Raw genomic sequence first — 23,497 nt, forward strand, 5'->3', positions numbered from 1 at the left:
GATGTCAAAATTAACACTGCTTTATTCAACAATTTCTTCTTTTCTGTGTTTTTAATTTATTTTTTACATTTGAGCCCCTGGCCATGAGAAACTCTCTGCAGATTCCTGTCTAAATTGGATTGAGTTTAATAACTTTATTATATTTGAAGTGTGCACCAAGCACTAGAAATATACAAGTATACTCAATATTTAGTGATTCGGCTTGGATTGTAGGCACAAAAAAAAAAAAAAAACTGATTGGGGCATCCCTAATGAAAACTTTAAAATATTTTTGTTAGTAATTTATTAACAGTTACAGAACATGATCAAAATTATAACTTTTAATTAAAATGTTGTCCATTTAAGAATTTCAGACTATTTTAATTCATAGCATGTTTAGTTTTGCCTTTATTTATTGTAAAATTTCTCCACATGATGTTTCTCTCTGAGAGGCTTTATTTTTAATTTTATGTTAAATCAACTTTTTATTTTTACATAAAATGTGACCCTGGACCACAAAACCAGTCATAAGGGTCAATTTTCTGAAATTAAGTTTTATACATTATCTGAAACCTGAATAAAAAAAGCTTTTAATTAATGTATGGTTTGTTAGGATAGAACAATATGTACTACTAACTATTTGAAAATCTGGAATCTGAGGGTCCAAATTAAGTTCTTAGCAATGCATATTACTAACCAAATATTAAGTTTTGACATATTTACGGGTAGGAAATTTACTAAATATCTTGACGGAACATGATCTTTACTTAATATCCTAATGATTTTTGGCATAAAAGAAAAATCAATCATTTTAACCCATACAGTGTATTTTTGGCTATTGCTACAAATATACTCATTCTACTTTAAGACTGGTTTTGTGGTCCAGGGTCACAAATAGATTCTTATTGAACTCATCAGCATCCATGCACATTCTATCTCTTTATAATTATTTTATTTTTATTATTTTAGAGAAAATGAGGTTCTGAAGGTCCAGTTGAAGAAATATGTTGGAGCTGTTCAAATGCTGAAAAGGGAAGGCAGCCAAGGCAATGACGGTAAGGCGGTTTTACCATACTATAGCATGTTTGACGAAATGTGGCCACCTCATAACATGCAGCCATTTTCATATACTTGGTTAGTAACTTTTTAAAACCTGTAACCAGATAAAACCACCTTATCAACGTCAGACAGATAACGTGAACAATTTTGTGGAGAAAGACTGTTAATTACATTTTGTGTAAAAAGAAAAGCACAGTTATCTGTGCAGTGATGCGTTGGATCTGCAGACATTCCAAGCACCTGGAGGCTTTAGAATGGACCCCAAAATTTTCTAATTAAAAAAATATATTGAAATATTGCATTGCAGTTGTTTCTTCGCTTCTGCAGACTATTAGCATGTGTGTGATGAATGACATGACATCTCTCCGTGGGATGCTGTCATATGTTTGAACAGCCTGTGTCTATAATTTCACAGTTTTTTCTGCGATTTGGTGGGAATTTCAATTATCTCTACATCATTTCATCAACAGCTTGCATCAGATGAACATTGTAAGATTTTTCCATGCAGTAAGTTTAGTGTGGTAGCACACATATGCAAAGTAAAAGTATGCCTTACAGGAGCTGAAATGCGAAGTGTTTATCAAAATTCCTGTGTGGGTTGTTTGCGTCTTAGCTCGCCGATAAATCCAACTAACTGGGTGATGCACACCCAGCAACAATTGGTTGTGAACCTTTATGATTGCGCCCTGCCTCTTTTTAATGGATTTGACAAACATGCTCATCTTCACAGATCAGCTTTCCCAGCTCGTCATTGCGCTGTGGTATTACAGTATCAGTCACATCTGTGTGTGGAAGTGCGGTCCCACAGGAGAGTAAGTCTCAGAGAAACCCCAGATGGATGCCTAATAAAGAGTTTTATACGGCCGGATCATGCTGTGTGTGCCGGGTCTATTATGGCTCCTTGTTGGATGCACCGAGCAGCACTTTTGATGCAAATTTCCCCATTTGCCTTCTCTCTCTCCGAAATAATACTAGAAAAATAGAGGCAACCACATGTGAGTCTAATGCTCCATTCGAATACCTAGTGAGCTGCCTATGGAGGCTGCATTTTAAAGCATTGAAGATGTGATCCCAACTTGATGTTAGTGAAAAAGTGAAAGTTGTGACATTTGCCAAATACTGTAACCCATACCCATAACCCATGAATTTGTGCTCTGCATTTAACCCATCTAAGTGCACACTTACAGCAGTGGGTAGTGAACATGCACACACACACACACACCATGAACACACACCCTGTGCAGTGGGCAGCTATTGAGGGTGGAAGCGCTGTTCATTCACTCCCCACATCTACAACTCCTGCGAGTACTGGGACTCGACCCACAAGCTTAAGTCAGACTCACTAACCATTAGGCCACAACTGACCCCCTACAGTTAGGCAAGTTCTTTGCCTGCCTTCTTTAATTAGATGTTTTGCAGTTTTAGCCACATATTATGATAGCTTTCCATGTGTCTTTAATGGAATATGCATCCCAGAATGCATTGTGACCAGCTCAAGTGAAAAGATGAATCCAGGTTGACAGACAAGAGAAATGCCATTGTCATTTTTTATTTACGAGTTCCATGTGAATGAACTGTTTTTCAAATGTTTTTGAAAATTAAATTAAACTTCTTTTAATAATTAAAAAGTAATCATTTAAAAATTAGTTTAATTTAGTTTTTTGATTTTCTTTTTCTTTGATATAGTCATACAATTTCAATATATGAAATCAGAATTCTGACTTAGAGCCCTGCATTTCAGCCCAAGCCCAATGGGCCTTGACTTTTTTACGCCCTTAGGGATGGGCTTTGGGCCAATTTTCACATCATAGTTCAGATGCGGGCCGGGCGTTGGAGCCTTTTTTTTTTTTTTTTGTTTATATTTTAGACATCCACCAATTATGGTGATGAAAAAAAATTCTGCACTGGTGGAAACACGAGACTTCACTTTCACTTTCGAGACCGGCTCGGGAGGCGGCAGCAGTGAGCAGTTTCATGTTCAAACGCACGCGATAGGGAAATAGTAGGGAAATTTTTGAATTATTTATTAATAAACTAGTGTTTTCTGAGTCAGTGTCGCAAGGATGAAGTTTCCGATCCTGACTCGCCATCTCCTCTTTGGACGCGCCTTTAGAGAGAAATGCATCTTTACAGATTACATAATGAAAGAGTTTTTGTTTTTGATTTGTTTTATTTCATTAAGTAATAATTTAAAGTTTTCTATAACTTTATAGATTTTATAATTTTCTATTTATATGTCTGTGAGGTATGTATTCACTGAGTTTTGATTCATTTTAGTGAAGCGCTCCTGTTGAGATGACAGAAAGTGCATCATGTTTGTTTTCTTTATTTTATAAAAGCACCATTTGCAACGTTTTGTTGATATTGTGAGTGCAGCCCGTGCAGAGCTCTATTCTGACTGACTTTCTCACAATTCTGAGTTCGTATCTTGCAAGTCCTTGTATCTTGCATGATTTTTTTTCCACCTCAGAATTCTAAGTATACAACTTTCAATTCAGATTTTGTGTTTCTATCCACAAAAGATAGATAGATAGATAAATAAATAAATAAATAAATAAAAGGTTATTGTGACTTTTATTTGCAGTAACAAGTTTATCCCCTGGTTTCACAGACAAGGCTTAAGCCTAGTCCCAGACTAAAATGTAAGTCTGAGCTGTTTCAACTTAAATAAGCTTGCACTGATTGATCTTAAAATATGTCATGTCAGGTATGCTTATAAAAATGTCCTAATTGAACTGTAGCCTAATCCTGGCTTAGTCTAAGCCCTGTCTGTGAAATCAGGCCTTATTCTCACAATTCTGACTTTATATATCTTGCAATTCCCAGTTGCAAGGGGGGGAAAAAAGATCTTTTTAATTTTTTTTATGCTTTGGCAGAAACAAGCTTTCATGCTTGGTCACTCTAATTTGCCTTTTTTTTCATTTACAGTTTTAAGTAAATAATTTTCATTGTTAGGTGATTTCATTTTTTTGTTGTTGTAATGGTTATTATTTATGGACCTTAAAATATGACAAAACTATTTGAATTTGTATTCTGTAGATTTTAATTATTGACAAGTGTCATTTACCAAAACAGAATTTTATGTGCCATTTAACAGTTTTGAATTAATTTTTTTTTTTTTACTTGGATATTGAACATTTGAAATTTAATACAATTGCATTTTTTATGGCAGTTTTTTTAATAGACCTGTATTTTCAAACAGTGATTTTGTTTTTTTGGTTCTTAATTCTTAATTCTTATATCCGAAAAGTCGAATTTCAGCGTTTTGAATTTTGAATATTGATTTTGATGTTCCGGATTTCTTTTTCGTCTTGAAAACTTTTCAAGTACAAAGTATTGTAAAAAGCCGTTGAATTGTGGTAAATTTCAAATGTTCAATATTCAAGTAAAAAAAAAAAAGCTAATTAAAAACTGTGTTCAGTGCTATGTAATATTGACATAATTGACGTAATATGACACTTGTCAATTAAAATTTACGAAGTTCAAATTAGGGATACTCATTTTAACCAGTTAACCGTTATCCGACAGAAAGAATTTTGACCAATTAATACAATCGGTTAAATGTAATACAAAAGGTCATTTAATTTTTTTTCAGTAATTTATCAAAATATTTTAAAATGTTTGCTGGATGGTTAAAATAAAATAAAATTGTAATTTTTTTGATGTTTTTGAGACAGGAAATGAAGTGGGAGAGAGAGGGGAAACAGGATCGGGAAAGGTCCACGAGTTGGGACTCGAACGCGGGGCGACCAAAACGCAGCGCCGCTGCATGCTGACGCACTGAGCACGAGGCTATCGGCGCCGACCTAAAATTGCATTTTTAAGAAAAAAAAACAAAAAAAAGATAAATCGCGTAGGTCTATAACGTTGTCATATTTTATTATTGCCTTCAGAAATAGACCTGATGCCAACGTGAAATGTTTACAAACACTATAAACATAAGCTAGGCTATTTAGTTCCCCTCACTTCATAAAAAAATCCTTTCTATTTAACAGTATTCAGAACAAGAATGAAAAATATAAGAAGCTAGGCTATATAAATGACAAGCCAAAAAAATTCATTTAGGCTAAAGTGAAACTGAAGCATTGGGTCTCTCATGACACAAATCCAAAGATTTCTATATTGCTGAAATATTATTTATTATGTAAACCAGGTTTTGTACTTCACTCGTGTTCCAATATCCACATAAAACAAAAGGTTTTGGCATATTATCATGGCAGTACGTTGATAACGTTTTTCTCTGTTCGCATGCAGAAGCGCTGCAGGTGTGTGATATGATGTGTCCATGTGAATCCTCATGTTTTGTTTTTTGCTACATTTTGCACATGTAAAATGAATCCCTGAACAAATTTAGGTATTTGTAACGGGTCACAGACACTTACCCTTTCTAAAATAATTTAATTGTAATTTCAGTTAGGAAAAATAACCAAAATGAACATCCCTAATTCATATTTTAAGCTCCATAATTATTGAGCTTTCTTAACTTTGCACAATACTGGCATCGAACTCTTCTATTTAAGTCTTCTGCATGCAGTGCTATTTGTATGGTGCACTACCTATGTAGAGCGCTCACATATGAGGTTCAGTAACTGTTAGGACTCTGCCTGTGTAGGCTGTAGACAGTGAGGCACTGAATTGTTGAACAGGGCTTAAATGATTCCTCCCTCCATGTCTTCTGGGCTAATGATGTGTCCGTACTGTACTCTGACTTTGATGTTGAGCAGCAACTGGAAAGCATGGTAGGGACACATCAAATTGATATACAAGCGTACAATACGAGTCTTTTTCATGTTCCGTCTAACTGTGCACACATGATATGAGCTCTTTTGAAATTTTTGCTTTAATGATAGTGTTCTCCCAATGTGATTTTGCGTGAACCTACGCTTTTGAGATCATGATATGTTTAAAAGAATTTCTTGTGATTCCCCAAAGTTGAACTGCTATCACGCTATTGCAAGTGTTGGATTACAGCACGCAATTAGATAAATGCCTTGCTCCACCAAAATGTGAAAATGAAGGGTCTTTTTCATTCCCATATCAAATATCCTTTTATTAGGCATTGGAAGTGCACAGGAAATCATGTTAATGAGAGAGGTTAAGTGTCTTGTCGCTTGCAGAGGCAGCAAAGAGAGCAGAAAGAGCTGGAGTTTTCGTTTTTTTTTTTTTTTGGTCTTCTTTTTTCCAGAAATGTGGGTCAAAGGGAGAGTCATCAGTTCTGGGAAACCCGAGCTGAGAAAACCCTACATTTGTCTCAGATGATGGATGGTAGTTCTGCAGCTTGTTATAATAAATAAATCTGTATTTATGTAGGGGGAAATAAGAAGCTACAGGAATGGATCACGCTGGTTGACTAGTTGTCCAACAGCCAACTAGTCAATTAGTGTAGTCAGCAATTTTTTCATAGATTCTTTTCCCTTTTATTTATTTTAGTTTTAAATATTTTTAGCAGTGGTGCTCTAATTAGCATTCTAACTCTGTGCTGTTTTTTTTTTAGCTGACAGTTTGCACCATTTCAGAAAAGTTTCATACTTTTCCATTCTGTAAGTCTAGCACTTTTTCTTTTCTTTTCTTTTTTTTTTTTTTTTAAACACAAGAACACATCCCTTATTAAGCACTTTTGCTATTGGTAAGTGTTATTTGCCATTTAGCAACAAGAAATTAATTTTTATTCAGCAGTGACAGTGATTTAAAAGTAAAAGTAATGGCTTTTCTATTGTTATTTTCAACTTGTTCATCTAAGCAAAAAATATTAAGCAGCACAACCATTTTCAGCACTGGTAATATGTTAATATGTTAATGTTTTTTTGGAAATCAGGATATTATAATGATTTTTGAAGAATCATGTGACAATGAATACTGAAGTAATGGCTGCTGAAAATTCAGCTTTGCCATCACAGGAATAAATTACATTTCAAAATATATTTGTAATATAATTGTAATATTATTTGTAATAATATTTCACAGTATTATTTTTACTCAATAAATGCAGCGTTTGTGAGCATTAGAGACTTTCAGAAACATTTGAAAATTTTACTTTCCTTTTTTACTTGACTTTTATTTTTCATGTGGTTAAATTATACTGTGCTGAAAATCTGTTACCTAATTTGTAGGGAAAAACAGATATATTGAAAAGGGCTGATACCGATTGTTTATTAATTAGCATGGAGACAATGAGTTGCATGTCTGTTGCATAATCCAAAGTTTTTCTCTGGACAAAATAATTAAATACTCGTCAAAACAAAACAGAACACAATCTGTACAAAATATACGTGAAATGCTCAGTTGAAAATTTATCATAGGTAAGTTGCAGTGTCAATTCCCCAGTGTTAATTTACCCGAGGATATGTCATGAACCTCCGAACATTAGGCCTACATTTCAGTGAAAATGAATGGCAGGTAATATACAGCTTTTGTGTGTTTGAAACCAGCAAAACTGACAGGATAGTGTTGAACACGGATTCACATCACGCACTTGCAGCGCTTCTGTGAATGGAAAAAAAAACATGAAATATATTTTTAGCAGATTTGTTGCGGAGAGAAGGAAACTAAAATAGCCTAATTGTGTTTGTAATGTTTATAAACATTTTGCTTTATTTACCAGTATTTTAGACTGCATTTCTTAATGTAATAATAAAATGCGACATATAGCCTATAATTTAGGTGTTTTTTCCTCTCAAAATGCTTAGAGTAGAGGGGTTTTTAATCCATGCTGCAAACATTTTTAAATATCTTGAAAAAATACATGCTTTTAAAGCGTTGACAGTTATTTTTTCTTTCGTTTAAAACATTTGGTCAAAATCTAGAAAAGATTATGCATTGGCTATGACCAGAGCCATGTTTCTCAATGGGTCTGGCTTTGACTATGCAAAAGATAGGCTACCAGATTTGTTTGTTTTTTTTTTTTTGAGTAAGGAAAATGCTGTACTTTCTTCTTCTTCTTAACAAGTTTTAAAAAAAACATTATTAAAGGAGACGTCCACTTTCAGAACAGCAGTTTACAGATAATGTACTCACCCCCTTGTCATCCAAGATGTTCATGTCTTTCTTTCTTCAGTTGTAAAGAAATTGTTCTTTTTTTCAGGATTATTCTCCATATAGTGGACTGCTGTGGTGCAGTTTAAATGCGGCTTCAAACGATCCCAAATGGGGTTGTAAATGATCCCAGTCGAGGAAGAAGTGTCTTATCTAGCGAAACGATTGGTTATTTTCATAAAAATAATACAATTTATATACTTTTTAATGTCAAACGTTCGTCTTGTCTTAGTCTGCCTGAACTATATCGCTGTTTTACGTTTTTTAAGGGTGTTTGATCTTTGTGTGTTCACTTTGCAAAAACTTGGCAGCAATGTAAGATGTTTTTGAAATGATTTTTTTAAGTGGAGGGAGAAAATACGATCAGAGTTTTTCGACATACCCTAACTGTCTTGAGCTAGAATACACAGAGCTCAGGGAGAGCGAGACAAGACGAGTGTTTGAGATTAAAAAGTATTTAAATTGTATTTTTTTAATGAAAACAACCGATCGTTTTGCTAGATAAGACCCTTCTTCCTCTGCTGGGATCATTTACAACCGCATTTGAAGCCGCATTTAAACTGCATTTTGGAAGTTCAAACTCGGGGCACCATAGCGGTCCATTATATGGAGAAAAATCCTGAAATGTTTTCCTCAAAAAACACAATTTCTTTATGACTGAAGAAAGAAAGACATGAACATCTTGGATGAGATCTGTAAATTGTTGTTCTGGAAGTGGACTTCTCCTTTAACCGCTATTTTTTTCTGCTCAAACCAGTTTCAGAATGGAAATAATAGATTGAAACTCAGGAACAGAAACGTTCAAATACCAATTCTGCTTGGAGTGAACTGATCGATGATCATCAATGATCGATGATCGATATTATTATTATTATTATTATTATTATTATTATTATTATTATTATTTATTTATTTTTTAAGCCTTGCTTTCATTTCAGTTGACCAAAATCATTATTGGAATCGGCCAAGAGTTGTTTGTTAAAATCAGTATTGTATCTAGCAGAAAAAAAACCTGTCGGTCCATCCCTTCTAATTTGGTGTTCCCAGTCAAAAATGACCAAAAAAAAAAAAAAAAAAAAAGACCAAACCTGTGCTAATTGAACGAAAAGAAGTTGATAAAAAGATTGCTTGTAAATTCAGTATTTTTAGGCTGATAATTTTCAGTTTAACCCAGTCATTTAGATTATTTTTACACAATAAGTAGTAAGTTAGTTCTTCTACACTCTCAAACTATTCATACCCCGCCTAGGTTTATGACAGTGTGAGATTTTGGCACTCAAATTGCGATGGATTCATTGCTTCATCAGCCCTCCATGACTTGTAATGCATTCATTACAGAGCCTGTGACAGGCTAAATGAATCTTAGTTCAGGAAATGGATCAGGGTGCTATTTAAAAATGAATAAACGTGCCGGGCTTTCGCCTCTCTACAGTGACAGCCACAGTTAATGAGTCAATGACGGCCATTCTTCACTAGTGCAGCCAGAAAAGCGTTAATAATTTCATGTTTCAAATTCATTACACGGCGGATTGTATTTACCCGTCCCTGTTGGGCTCTGGAAGTGAAGCCGTTTTGTTGTTCGCGCCTCTGCTTCGGTGGAGAGGTGTAGATGAGTGTGCAGCCGTGTGTGGGTAATGTGGGTTATTGTGTTTACTTTGACTAATGCGGATCCCCGTCGTGTGTGAGAGAGCTTGGTCTTTATTAATCAGAGGGGTGCGTTCACAGCAGAGCGGAGACGAGCGGCCGCGTAGGTGGGGCCAGGTGGTCTCCGGCAAGGGGGATGACGTACCTGATCACCTGTTAATGAACGGTGTTAATGAACATTTTAATCATCGCCCGCAGGTTAAACAGGCACCTCATAATTCTCGGCTCAAGTTTTGACCGTTATTGCACGGCCGTCGTGCCTGAAGATAGAGAGGCCGGGCAGGTGTACGCCAGATAGCTCGGTGGGAGCACCTAGATGACGATGGCTTCTGTTGCCTGTGGTTATTTTTCATTTACTGTCAAGCCATCCTCCGACATCTCCACAGATGCTCCCCTCCGGCGACAGAGCGGGCGCACTGGTTCTTGGCTATGGTGGACCTCGAGATCTCCACTGACAGTCAGAGTGTGATGCCGGCACTAATTTGTGATTCAGGTCCTGCCGTGCCACCCGAGATAGAGCGAGCGAGAGAGAGAAACAGACAGGCGAGTAAAAAGGGCAGAGGGTGGACTACATTTGCCCATCATTACTCAAGCCGTTATCTCGGTGAGGTTCAATCTCCAATAAAAATCACAAGGCGAGACAGGTAAATAAAGACATCAGAATGAAAACTCTTTTGTCTGAGTTGTTACAGCAGTAGTGTAGCAGGATTTTTTCACACGCTAAAATGTTTTTCTGCTTGATGCCAGCTCTAATAACCCTGAATTTATACGAATATCTATTGCTAGGGCATAAAACTTTGAACGTTATCACAAAACCTTCACAAGTAAAAATGATGTGTTGGATTTACTTAAAATATACATGCACCATTTTTGCTTCCCACTTAAAGCAATTTTATGTAAACATCAAACAGGAAACTTTTCAGAGCCGCACTCCACTTCACCTCAGCGCCAGGCGCTAGTCAAATGAGCTCGGAAATCGTACAGGTGTCGAGGGTGCTCAGTAGGTTCATCAGAGTTTCATCCATGAATTGAGATGTTGTCAGGTCACATGTCAGTAAATGCATGTCCTTTCCTGTCAGCAATTATACTGTGTTCATAGCATGTGCTCTTAAGTTGCACGCACGACTACGGCATGCTGCAGCCGTATCATTTTGTATTACAGCGAATGAAACTACAAGTATGGTGTCAGATCCACATTTCATTAAATGGCAGCAGCTCCTAAAGTAATAGCAGCCAGAAAAACCTAATAACCCAGCTGCTGATGTCTTAATAAAAAACAATAGAAAAAAGAGGAAATCAATAACTTTTGTAGGTTTAAGGATTCATACTGTATTTAATTTAGAATTTAGTGTTTGATAACTTTATTCAGTTTCTGTATATATTGTTTCTGTATATGTGACCCTGGACCACAAAACCAGTCTTATGTTGCATGGGTATTTTTGTAGCAATAGCCAAATTTATTGATTTGTCTTTTAAAAAAAAATCATCAGGATATTAAGTAAAGATCATGTTCCATGAAGATAATTTGTAAATTTCCTACTGTAAATATATCAAAACTTAATTTCTGATTAGTAAAAATGCATTGCTATGAACTTCATTTGGACAACTTTAAAGGTGATTTTCTCAATATTTAGATTTTTTTGCACCATCAGATCCAGATTTTCAAATAGTTGGCCAAAATATAAAAATCAGCCAAATATTGTCCTATCCTAACAAACCATACATCAATGGAAAGCTTATTTATTCAGCTTTCAGATGACGTATAAATCTCAATTTTGAGAAATTTACACTTATGACTGGTTTTGTGGTCCAGGGTCGCATATATATTTTCTACTTGCTTGAAGGGCACAGGTAAATATGACACTTATTATAATGGGTTTATTTGTTAAAAACTTTAAAAACTTTAATGTTAGGTGGGATTAATCGTGATTAATTTCAGAAAAATGTGTGTTTAATTAGTACATTTTTATTAATCGATTGACAGCAAAAATCTGTGTCTGTATTGCGTGTAAACCTTAATATTAACAGGTTAACATAGGCTTTCTCCAAGAGTATATAATGAGTTTGAAAATGTTAGAGAAATGCTTAAAGGGACAGTTCACCCAGATATGAAAATGTACTCATCCTCAGGCTATCAAAGATGTAGATTACTTTTTTTCTTAAGTAGAAAAAAAGTTAGTGGCTGTCCATATCTGAGAACAGAAAAAGCATATCAAGGAGTACAAAATGAATACCCATGGCTCCAGACTTTATATTTAGATCTCAGTGCATGTATTTCAAGACATTTATCCAGATATTTGAAGACATGATCATTTTACATGATCATTGTAATTGTGGAAGAAGATAACAGCAATTTACTTTACATACAAAGTAAATTGTAGTCAGGCGAAATGTACAAAATATTTGTAACGTACCGTTTTAAATGTGTTTCTTCTTTGCGTTGCTTGTGTGGTTTGGAGTTTCGCCTGTGGCATGTTCTCATCCCTTCTCTCTAAACTATCTAGTATGAATGAGAACTTAAAGTTGTTGTGTTTATGACTTGGCTGTTTTCTCCCTGTAGCATCGCTGACTTTGTGTTCGTTTTGCACAATGACAGCTATACAGTGAGGGTGAAGTAGAGGGCAACAGATTGTAAGCAGTGCAAGGAACCAATGCAACAGTTGCGTTCTGGTGAGTAGCAGCTGCTTATCTGACATTATTCAGATGAAGCCGGACTTCAGAGGCCTATACCATGCTGAGGCCCTCCAGGAATGCTCTGCGCTCGAACAGACCTGCGCTCATCAGAGAAGCAGCTTGGCGCTTCTGCTCTTATCAAAGCGGGGCCGGCCGTTCTGCCTGTCCCCAGGCCCTGCTTCAAAAAAAGTGTGAGGAGATGAAGAGTAAACGCAGGAGGTGCTTGTACCTGGCCCATGCTAATGTGCCTCTCAGCGTGGTGACTTAAGCTCTTCAACATGCAAGATGGTTATCGTGGTTAATTGAACCGTTTCTTGTTAACCTAGCAGCAAGACTGAGGAGGTGATAGCTGCGGGCAAGTTTTTTGCACTTGATAAGCTTTTTGGAGCCAGAACTTTTGTGTTTGTTGTCTTTTTATGCATAACTAATTGTAAACTGATAAGCATGAGAGTTCTTTTGCGTTATAGCTACGTCAAACTGCAGACAAAATAAAAAAAATGGTTTGTGGGTTACCATAGCCTGAATTTAAAATTAGCTGTACACAGTCCATCAGGAATAGCTGAAACATAGTATTTTCCTTAAATGTTATGAGGACTTTTTTTTGTTTCTTTGGCTTTCTTTGGAATGGCAATTGCTGATGATTGGTGCACAATAACGCCAAAAACCTGTAGTATTATAAAAATACATGGGATCAGATTTAATTTAATGTACTTTTTTTTGAGTCACCATACCCTGTTTTTTTTTTTATTTTAAGTTTCAATTAATTATTCCTCTCTGCATTAGGAATCATAGACTAAACAAAACTTTTTACAGCACTAAAAAAGTTGGTCAAGCTAAAAATAGTGAAGTATTTAGTATTTTTTTTAAAAGGTCTTAGCAATGGTCTTAGGAAATTAGCAAGGGGTGCACAACACACTGAAGCAATGTGAGTAAACTTGCAGACAGGTTTTTACAGAAATAAGTGTCATTGTTGTTCCCCTAAATGTTAGTGGCTTTAAACTGTTCATGAGTATTTGTAAAATATCTCCCAGTTTGTTTAATGTGAAAGCAGATATCAGGGTTGCGGGGGTCTTTAAAAAGCCTTTGAGTTGTATTGAATTTAAGGCCATACGAAGTCTTAAAAACTGCTTAAAAAGTATACAAATTTTAATTTTTGGAAAAAAATGACAGATCGTTTTGCTAGATAAGACCCTACTTCCTCGGCTGGGATCGTTTAGAGCCCTTTGAAGCTGCATTTAAACTGCAGTTTGCAAGTTCAAAATCGGGGGCACCATTGAAGTCCATTATATAGAGAAAAATCCTGAAATGCTTTCCTTAAAAACCATAATTTCTTTATGACTGAAGACAGAAAGACATGAACATCTTGGATGACAAGGGGGTGAGTAAATTTTTTGTAAGTTGTTGTTCTGGAAGTGGAGTTCTTCTTTAACTGTGATGTCAAGAAGTCTTAAATTTGGGGACGGAAGGACCAGAATTGCAGTATGGCTTAACGTGAAGATTAAATTTCAAAAGGCAGTGATTTAGTTTAATGCAAGCCCTGCACGTTTCAAATTCCAGTGCTGCTTTGCTTTGTGTACTGCTGCTACCTAGGAAAGTTATATTTCAGCCGTCCCAAAAGCGCCACCTGCTGGCAGAGAATGAATGTGGATTTTCAATAAGCCTGTTGTTTTTGTTAAGATCAATGTGAAATTTGACCCACGTTTTTACCCTGCAAACACACAGAGCTGTAAATGTGAACTGGTATAATGCATTATAAAAATCTAAACAGTAAAATGTATTTAATGTTATTTAACTAATATAATAATTTATTGATAATAATTGTTTATTATTATAATTTACACTTTTGACTTTAAAGGCTGAAATATGAAGTTTATCGTTTTATAAAAACAACTGTATCTGAACTGTAAATCATACTTTTCACAGTCATTTTACAGTTTAATACTACTATAGACATTGCCCAAACCTCGCTAATATGGTGTTAAATTTATTTGTGCAGTCCTTAAAAAAGATCTTAAAAAGTCTTACATTTGAATCCTGCAGAAACCCTGGATATTCACTGTAGAGTTCAAATCTAGACTCTTACCAGGCCTAAGCCTCTGTTCTTAAACCACTTCTTGATTGTTTTTGCAATTTGTCTTGTTGAAAAATAACACCTCATCATTCCTCTTTAGAAAATAACTTTTCAACCGTGGGAAGCAAGGCCATTGTGCAATATTCTCCTGAACTCCAGGCATTAATTGACTTTTCACAGTGAAGCTGCTCACCAACACCAGCAGCTCCCCCACACAGTGACACCTCTTCATCCAAGCTTCACCGTGGTAGAGATGCATTTATTATTATATTTCTCATCAGATCTTCAGAGACACCGCTCTAGAGCATTACCATGCAGCTCATGTTCTGTCGTGATTCACCACTCCACAAAATCAAACTTTCCATATTCTGCCAAAAACTTAATTCTGTCTTTGATGTTTTTCTGAGATAGCAGTTACTTTTTAAGTAGTGCACTTGCTTAGATTTCGCTTATTTACTGACCAATAATTTGTTTTTAAGACAATTAAAAGCTTAGTGTTTGGCCATTTTAAGCTTGGGCTTCACACCCTATTGAATTCTATTGAAATAAAACCTCAGATAAACAACAACATGTGACATATTGCAGCGTAAGTAGCAGTCAGGCACTGCTGATCAAATGCCTTTGATTAACTGATCATCAGCAAGTGTGAGCACCTCTATAAAATCAGAAGTTTTGGCAGTTTGCTGGTCTAGAGCAGTGGTTCTCAACTCCAGTCCTCTGGGTCCACTGCTCTGCACATTTTGTATGTCTCCCTCATTTAACACACCTGATTCAGATCATCAGCTCATTAGGAGAAAGATCCGTGAACTGAACTGAGTGTGTCAGATTCAGAAACATACAAAAATGTGCAGAGAATTGGGCCCCGAGGACTGGAGTTGAGAACCACTGGTCTAAAGACTTCAGGTGTGTGTTAACACAATGCCAAGGAGGTAAGACATCAGCAATGATCTTAGAGAAGCAATTGTTGCTGCCGTCAATCTGAGAGGAGTAATACGGCCATTTCCAAATAATTTGAAGTCCATCATTCTACAGTGAGGAAGATTATTCACGAGTGGAAGACATAAAAGCAGACACCAGTCCTCACAGGAGTTGGCGTCCTAGCAAATTCACCCCAAGATCAGACCATGCAGCACTCAGAGAAATGGCACACAACCAAAGAACTTCACCGCAGACTCTACAGGCCTCATGTTAAATGATAAAGTTCATAACAGTACAATTAGAAAAATATGGGACAAGTATGGCATGTTTGGAAGGGTTGCCAGAAGAAAGCCTCTTCTATCTAAAAAAAAAAAAACAATGGCAACATGGTTTACATTTGCGAAGTTGCGTCTGAACAAACCATAAGAATTTTAGAACAATGTTTTTTGAACACACAAGACCAAAGTGGAGATGTCTGGCTATAATGCACAGCACCACGTTTGAGAAAAAACCTAAAGAGCATATCAGCACACACACCTCATACCAAAAGTCACATGATTTTTGGCTTGTTTTGTAGCTTCAGGACCTGGACACCTCACAGTTGTTGATTCTACCATGAACTCCTCTGTATACTAAGTATTCTAGAGTCAATTGTGCCATCTGTCCGACAGCTAAAGTTGGGCTGTAATTGGACAGATAGACAGAAAGACAGATAGATAAACATACAGACGTACGTACGGCTGGATGGACGGACAGACAGACGGACGAACAGGCAGATGGACAGATGGACGGACAGATAGATAGATAGATAGATAGATAATGTTCCCAAACACACCAGCAAATCTACAACAGAACGGCTCAAAAGAAAAGAATCAAGGTGTTGCAGTGGCCCAGTCAAAGTACGTACCTCATCCTGACTGAAATGCTGTGGCGAGAACTGTGCATAAGCAGATTCCCACAAACCTCAATAAACTGGAGCAACGTTGTAAAGCAGAGGGGGCCAAAATTCCTCCAGAACGATGTGAGAGACTGTAAAAGTCATACAGAAAATTATTCCTTCAATTTATTGCTGCTAAAAGTGAATCTAGAGGCAGTCGAATCATAGGGTGTCCTAGCTTTGTCACACATGGCTTTACCATCTTAGCTTTATTTTGGCTAAATAAATAAAGACATGGTGTGATATGTCATGTGATGTTTATCATCTGAGGTTTTATTTTCCAAATTTTAAAATCTGCCAAGAACGAGATATTTTTTTTTATTATGTCCTGATATGGAAAACCATAGAATTCAGTCTTTACTTTTTCACATGACTGTATACTAAATTGTTCTTTTTTAAAATTTATTTTGTTTCTAATACTTTAAAGGGGGATAGTTCACCCAAAAATGAAAATTCTGTCATTAATTACTCACTCTCTAGGGCTTTCAAACAATTAATTGCAATTAAACGCATTCAAAATAAAAGTTTGTTTACATAATATATGTGTGAGTAACTACTGTTCAAATTTATTATGTAAATATAAATACACACACTTTGATATAAATTTTATGCATTTATATGTACAGTATATATAATTGTTATATGCGTGTGTGTGTATAATATATATATATATATATATATATATATATATATATATATATATATATATATATATATATATATATATATATAACAAATATTTTGAAATTTATACACATGTATGTGTATGTATGTTATAAATATACACAGTAGCTACTCAAACCTATATTATGTAAGCACAAACTTTTATTTTAGATGCGATTAATCGCGATTAATTGTTTGACAGCCCTATCACTCATTGTTCCACTGTTCCAGTCACTGTTCCAAACCTGCAAGACCTTCGTTCATCTTCAGAACACAAATGAAGATATTTTTGATGAAATCTGAGAGCTTTCTTGACCCTGCATAGACAGCAATGCAACTGAAACATTTTATGGCCCAGAAATGTAGTGAGAACAATCTTACAATAGTCCATTTGTCCATCAGTAAATCAATCGTAATGTTATGAAGCTGTGAAGCTATTTTTGTGTGCAAAGACAACAAAAATAAGACTTTATTGAACAATTTCTTCTCTACACATTCACGAGAGTACCACGACGCATACATGTGGTGCTGCTAATGCAGGATCTGCCATTAAAATATCTTAATTTGTGTTCCAAAGATGAACAAAGGACGGGTTTGGAACAACATCAGGGTGAGTAATTAATGACAGAATTTATATTTATGGCTGAACAGTCCCTTTAATGTTAATTTTTACAATTTTAAATGTTAAAATGCATTATTGTGTTAAGATTAATGTAGATGCCTAAAAACTTTAAAAAATATATTTTTTTTATTAGTTTATGATCCCCATTGAATTAACTAATGAAGTTTATTGTACGCTTGACTGTAAAGTGTTACTAATTAATTAATACAGCAGTGATGCAGTGCAGCTTTAGTGTAATATTTTATAGCTTTGCTGGCTGCTAATAAATTTTGCATGGTAAGAATATTTAAAAGTAACATACTTTTTGAAGACATAGTTTCAGAGGTAATACTCATTAATACTAGATTGTCGATGCAGTATGTCCTGCTGGGACAAGACAAATCTGAATGTATCGATTTGTGATAACTGATTCGGCAAAATTATATAACATTTCTTAGTTTTTGTGATAAGTAATGAGAACATTTTGTCTATGGTTTAATTATGACAGAACTTTAATAAGGCTTAGGTTAACCTTTGAAGACTAATTGGTTCTGTGTGCTGCTTTTAATATAATAATTTGCAGTGTTGCCGTAAAAACTCTTGTTTAAGAATAATTTAATGATTTTTCTCATGGAAAATATGCAGGAGCAGGCTGAGAAAGATCAGTGAGCCCATCTTCAAGATACTTCTTCACGTTGTCTCAAAGCAGCCTGATGCTCACTAGAAATGCTTCCCCTGTCTTGGGGTTGCATAAGCTTCCATTTACCAGATTTCCAGTTGCCCTTGTCCGTAACGTGAAGCGGTACCCTTGCCCTCATATTTTAGGCTGCATAATGGTGTCTGTGCATTAATTATGCAAACCGACATTTTGACATAGTTTTTCCATGCACATTTTGATGCAGCTGACCCCATGATCTGTAAGCGTTTTAGGATTTTAGTGCTTCCTTTCTGCTGACACACTGAAATGTTTTATGCAGAGCACAATAGATGCGAGAGGGTAAAATGTTTTCCTCCCTTCTTTCTTGCAGCAAACTGAGCTGATTTACATTATTCCTTGCATCTCTGAGTTCATCAATGTGACATCTGATATAAATTTAGCCAAAACCAGGAACTATTGGACCATCTGTTTGCTCCAGCTGAGCTCGCCTCATAAACGTCTCAAACAGCAGCTGCCATCACTATTACAGAGAAAAGAAATTGTTCCAGCATCATTAGACCTACAGGCTTTCCAAATATGACTGTATTATTTCTGATTCATGCTTCTCTCCTTGCGCTAATTTTTGGACTATAATGAGTTTTCAAAGGAAAATATTCATGGGTTGCCAAATCAGATGAACATGTAGGACAGCTTGTATATTGAAACGCTTGGGGTCAGTTTGGTTCGAACTCATCACGTTGTGCCGAGGAGCGTTTGAGATGACTAATCACGCCCGGCTCGTGTTAGACGGGTTTATCAGAAATACGTGCCATATGACTGTGAGGGAACAGCCATCTAAAGTTCGCATCACAATACTCAATCTTATTAACACTTTGCCACTGGTGACTTAAGATCTAATGGCAGTTTAATCTGAACAGTAATTACTGTAGATGCCTGGCTGATTAAATCGGATATGCATGTTGAAGCTTATTTGTGTATTTGCATGGATGCCAGGGGAGGAGGTTGCCTCAATTTCCTGCAAGAGAATGTCCTTCCTCAGCCTTGAAGAGCTTCTTAGTAAAGTCTGATGTTCCCCGTCAATACAGCAACTCAGGTTCTTCCTTTTAGTTGAATATCTGTGAACAATTTGAGACAATTTTATTGGACTTAAATTCCTTTAGACTTCAGAGAATGTTTTGGTTTTATTGTTTTGTTTTGTTTGTTTGGTTTTTAAAGGCCAAGCAACAAAGGTACGATGGCACCTATTGTATCCGTTGGCGTTCTTTTTCTTCTTCTTCTTCTTCTTTTCCGCTCTGGAAGTCTATGGCAGCCCATAGAACCGCTTGTGGGAAAATTGTGAAATTTGGCACACAGATAGAGGACAGTCTCATCATTAACCACAGCAAATTTAGAGTCTCTAACTCAAACTCTCTAGCGCCACCACTTGTCTAAACTTTCACTTATGTTTATGTTAATACATTTTGCTAATAACCGTAAGGTCTAGAAGCAAAATTCTTTTTTCCTCTGAATCCTTGGGTCATGCCGAGTCGAAAGAACTCCAAAATTCGAAAATTGTAAGGTTTATTTTTTATTTTTTATTTTTTTCAACTACTTTTTCATCTGATTTTCACCAAAATTTGCTCAGATCAACTTCAGACCATGCTGGCAAAAAGTTATGGAATTCAAGTTGGCTCGTCAAACCATTCTTAAATAACGTGCGAATGAATTCTACGAAAAGCATGTAAAAATGGATGTAAGGCTATATCTCTGTAACGGTTTGGCGTATTGAGACCAAACTTGGTGTGTGTTATAACAAGCATGACGGCACATTGCCACCTAGTGATCATGAAATATAAAAAATGGCTATTTTTGATTATAACTTCTCAATGGTTTGGCCAAAATTCACAAAACTGGTCTTGTTAGATTTGGTGCATCATGATGAGTCAAACCATGTCAGTCATTTTGGGCATCAGCCATTTTGAATTGTGTTGTAAAATACTATATTTTACAAACGCATAGACGTATCGTTATGAAACTTGTGTCTTCGGCACCATGCCCTGACAGTAATCAAAAAGTTTAGAGGCAGTGGTCTATTGGTTCAAGTTATAATGAAATGTATTAAAATGCTAATAAGTTTGAATTAAATTAGCCTATTGTAATGAAACTGGTCTTGATATATTCCTTGGATAATGCCAAGAATATTGATAAACTTCTTGTCCGTCATTTTGATTTATGTTGAAAACCTACTTTTTCAAATTCATCCTAAACTGTTATTCTGATTTTCACCAAATTTGACTCAGTTTATGTTCAGACCATGCTGGCAAAAAGTTATGGATTTTGTGGCGATATATATATATATATATAAAACAGTTTCTGTTTAGCATATCAACAGACTTGCTGGAAGAAGCCAAACTGCATCTGAGGCTGTATCCCTGCAAAGCTTTGACATATTGACACCAAATTTTTTGTGCCATTGTCATATCACACTGACTACGCTACATCAATTTGGTAACAGCACCACCTATTGGTCAGAAGTAATACACCATTCATTAAACATTAATAATGAAATTTCCAAAAATGTTAAGAACTTTTTTTGCTTTAGCCTATTTCAGTGAAACCTAAAAATATTCCTTGGGTCATGCGACAACTTGCATACCATTTATGCCATAGTTGGCTGAACGTCCTGTCTGCCATTTTGATTTATGTTGAAAACCTACTTAACCTACTCCTCCTAAACAGTTTGTCTGATTTTCACCAAAATCGACTCAGTTGATCATCTTCAGACTGTGCTGACGAAAAGTTATGGATTTTGTGTTGCTAGATGAAGCTGTTTCTGTACATCGGCACTACAAATTTGAGGCATGATGCCAAAATGACTCTGAGGCTGTATCCCTGGAAAGCTTTGACATAATGACACCAAACTTTGTGTGTGGCATTGTCACCACGCACAGAACGCACCACATCAATTTGATAACAGCGCCACCTGTTGGTCAAAGTGATGACTCAATAAATCATATTACTAGTGGTTGTTTTTATGATACTTCAGCCATTTTGACTAATATCGTCCTAAAATGGCTTTTGTTACTGATTGCTTCAGTTGTTCTGATGCTTGCTGCCTTGCTTGCCTAGTGCTTGGCCCCATAATTGCTGCTTGCAGCTATATAGTTTTGTTTGGATTTTTTTCTTTTTGGTTTTGTTTGTTTTTATCTTGGTTGTTTTATCTGTTTTTTGGAATTTCAGCTTTTTTGTCATGAGAAGGGCATTATTATCATAGAAACTGAAGACTTATTTATTAATTATTTATATTTTAGGTAGACATTTACACTACTGCTCAAAAGTTTGGGATCAGTAAGACTTGTAATGTTTTTTAAAGAAGTCTCTTATGCTCATCAAGACTGCATTTATTTAATCAAATATACAGAAAAAAAAAAATAATAATACTGCAAATTTGAGCAACACAACTGTTTCCAGCACTGATAATAAATCAGCATATTAGAATGAATCATGTGACACTTAAGAGTAACAGCTGATGAAAATTCAGCTTTGCATCACAGGAATAATTTATATTTAAAGTATATTAAAATAAAAACATTATTTTGTGTTGTAATAAACTTTTGCAATATTATTGTTTTTTTCTGTAGTTTTGATCAAATAAATGCAGTCTTGATGAGCATAAGAGGCTTCTTTAAAAACATTACTAGTCCTACTAGGTAGTGTAACTATTTTAAAGCATTGTAGACCTTGTTTAAATACAGCATACAGTTTGAAGTAAATAATGACATAATTTTCATTTTGGGTGAACGATCCCCTGAATTGTTTTGTGTCGCAGACATTAATCTGCATCAAAAATATGTGCGACATATGGAGTCATAACGTCACAGGCCTCGTCATTTCTACAGCCATACGTTTCCTCTAGATGATATTTTTGGATTTGACTGTTCAGTGCTGAAAGCCTCTGGATGTTTAGATTTATCACATAAAGATGCTTTGAGAAATAAGCAGCTATGAGTTTACTGCTCATCCTAGTGTGGATGGACTGTAATCTGCCCAGAGGGAGAAAGTGATTCTCAGTGAAATTGCACAGAATAACATCTTCCCCAGGAGTCGCTTTGTGGTAACCTTGCGGTCCTTTATTCGTAATGATTTAAAGAGGGAAAATCACTCTGCCATCTGCTGTCAGGAAATGTTTTAATGGATAGTGGAAGGTGTTGTCTGACTCATTTCTGCATTATTTTTCAACAATAGGAAAGTAATCTGCTGACAAGACCAGGGAATTTTTGTTTGACGTGTTTTGTTTTTATTAGTTATATTAATATTCTAACTAAAGCTGGGGAAAATAATGGCTACATGACACCTTTGATTGAACATGATTGTGAAATTTAAATTACGAGCTGCTTGGAAATTAGACGTGAGGTGGATGCTTGTGCGGTGAGTATTTGAGACCAGATTCGGTTAGTGAAGGTGTCATTTTTAATATGCTGCTGTCTCAGTTCAGGTTGCACAAGATGAAAAAGCCCACAGCATCGTATATAACACCTGTTGGAATGGAGAAATACTTTTAAATTCTATCCTTGATTGTGGTCAGTGTGATTTACACACTGACTGTCATTTGCTTCAGGGGAGACACAATTCGTTTAGTAATTACAACCCATCCTTTAATGGGTTTCTTGATCACTATGTTTAACCCTATAGGTGTTTATGAGATCTCTCATGTAAATGGGTGAGATTGGGGTATTTTTTTTTCTTTTTAAAAAAAGCACTCTAGTACTATATTGAGAAAAGGAGGGAGAGCGATGAGAACTGTCTGATGGAAAATTTGAAGCTTCTATAATGAGATGACACGACTTGTCCTGTTTTAAAGGGATAGTTCATTACTCACCCTTATGTCGTTCCAATACCGTAAGATCTTTGTTCAACTTTGTAACACAATTTAAGATATTTTTGATGAAATCTGAGAGCTTTCTGACCCTGCATACAGCAACACAACTACCACGTTCAAGGCCCAGAAAGGTGGTAAGGACATCATTAAAATTGTCCATGCGACACCAGTGGTTCATCTGTAATTTTTTGAAGCTACAAGAATACTTTTTGTGCGCAAAGAAAATAAAAACGATGACTTTATTCAACAATTTCTTCTGTTTTGTGTCAGTTTTCGACGTGCATTCACAAGATTACCATGATGCTGACGTAGAATGTTCATCTCTCTTAGTTCCTCGTCTGATTTTAAATAAGTAATGCTGTGCAAAATATTGCAAGTCATTCTCTCTGTCGAAACCTTCAGAC

At 35.8% G+C, this 23,497-nt stretch overlaps 1 protein-coding gene across 2 annotated transcripts in view; it reads left to right on the plus strand.

The window, feature by feature from the left end:
* The window catches only part of snx29 (sorting nexin 29), a 158,598-nt gene that overhangs the window by 29,894 nt on the left and 105,207 nt on the right, over positions 1 to 23,497 (plus strand). For both annotated transcript variants that reach the window (XM_051123893.1, XM_051123892.1), the window contains exon 14: positions 949 to 1,034. In XM_051123893.1, the coding sequence (XP_050979850.1) occupies positions 949 to 1,034 (86 nt within the window). The remainder of the gene's footprint in view (positions 1 to 948; positions 1,035 to 23,497) is intronic.

The sequence above is a fragment of the Labeo rohita genome, chromosome 12, assembly GCF_022985175.1.
Source record: "Labeo rohita strain BAU-BD-2019 chromosome 12, IGBB_LRoh.1.0, whole genome shotgun sequence".
NCBI lineage: Eukaryota > Metazoa > Chordata > Actinopteri > Cypriniformes > Cyprinidae > Labeo > Labeo rohita.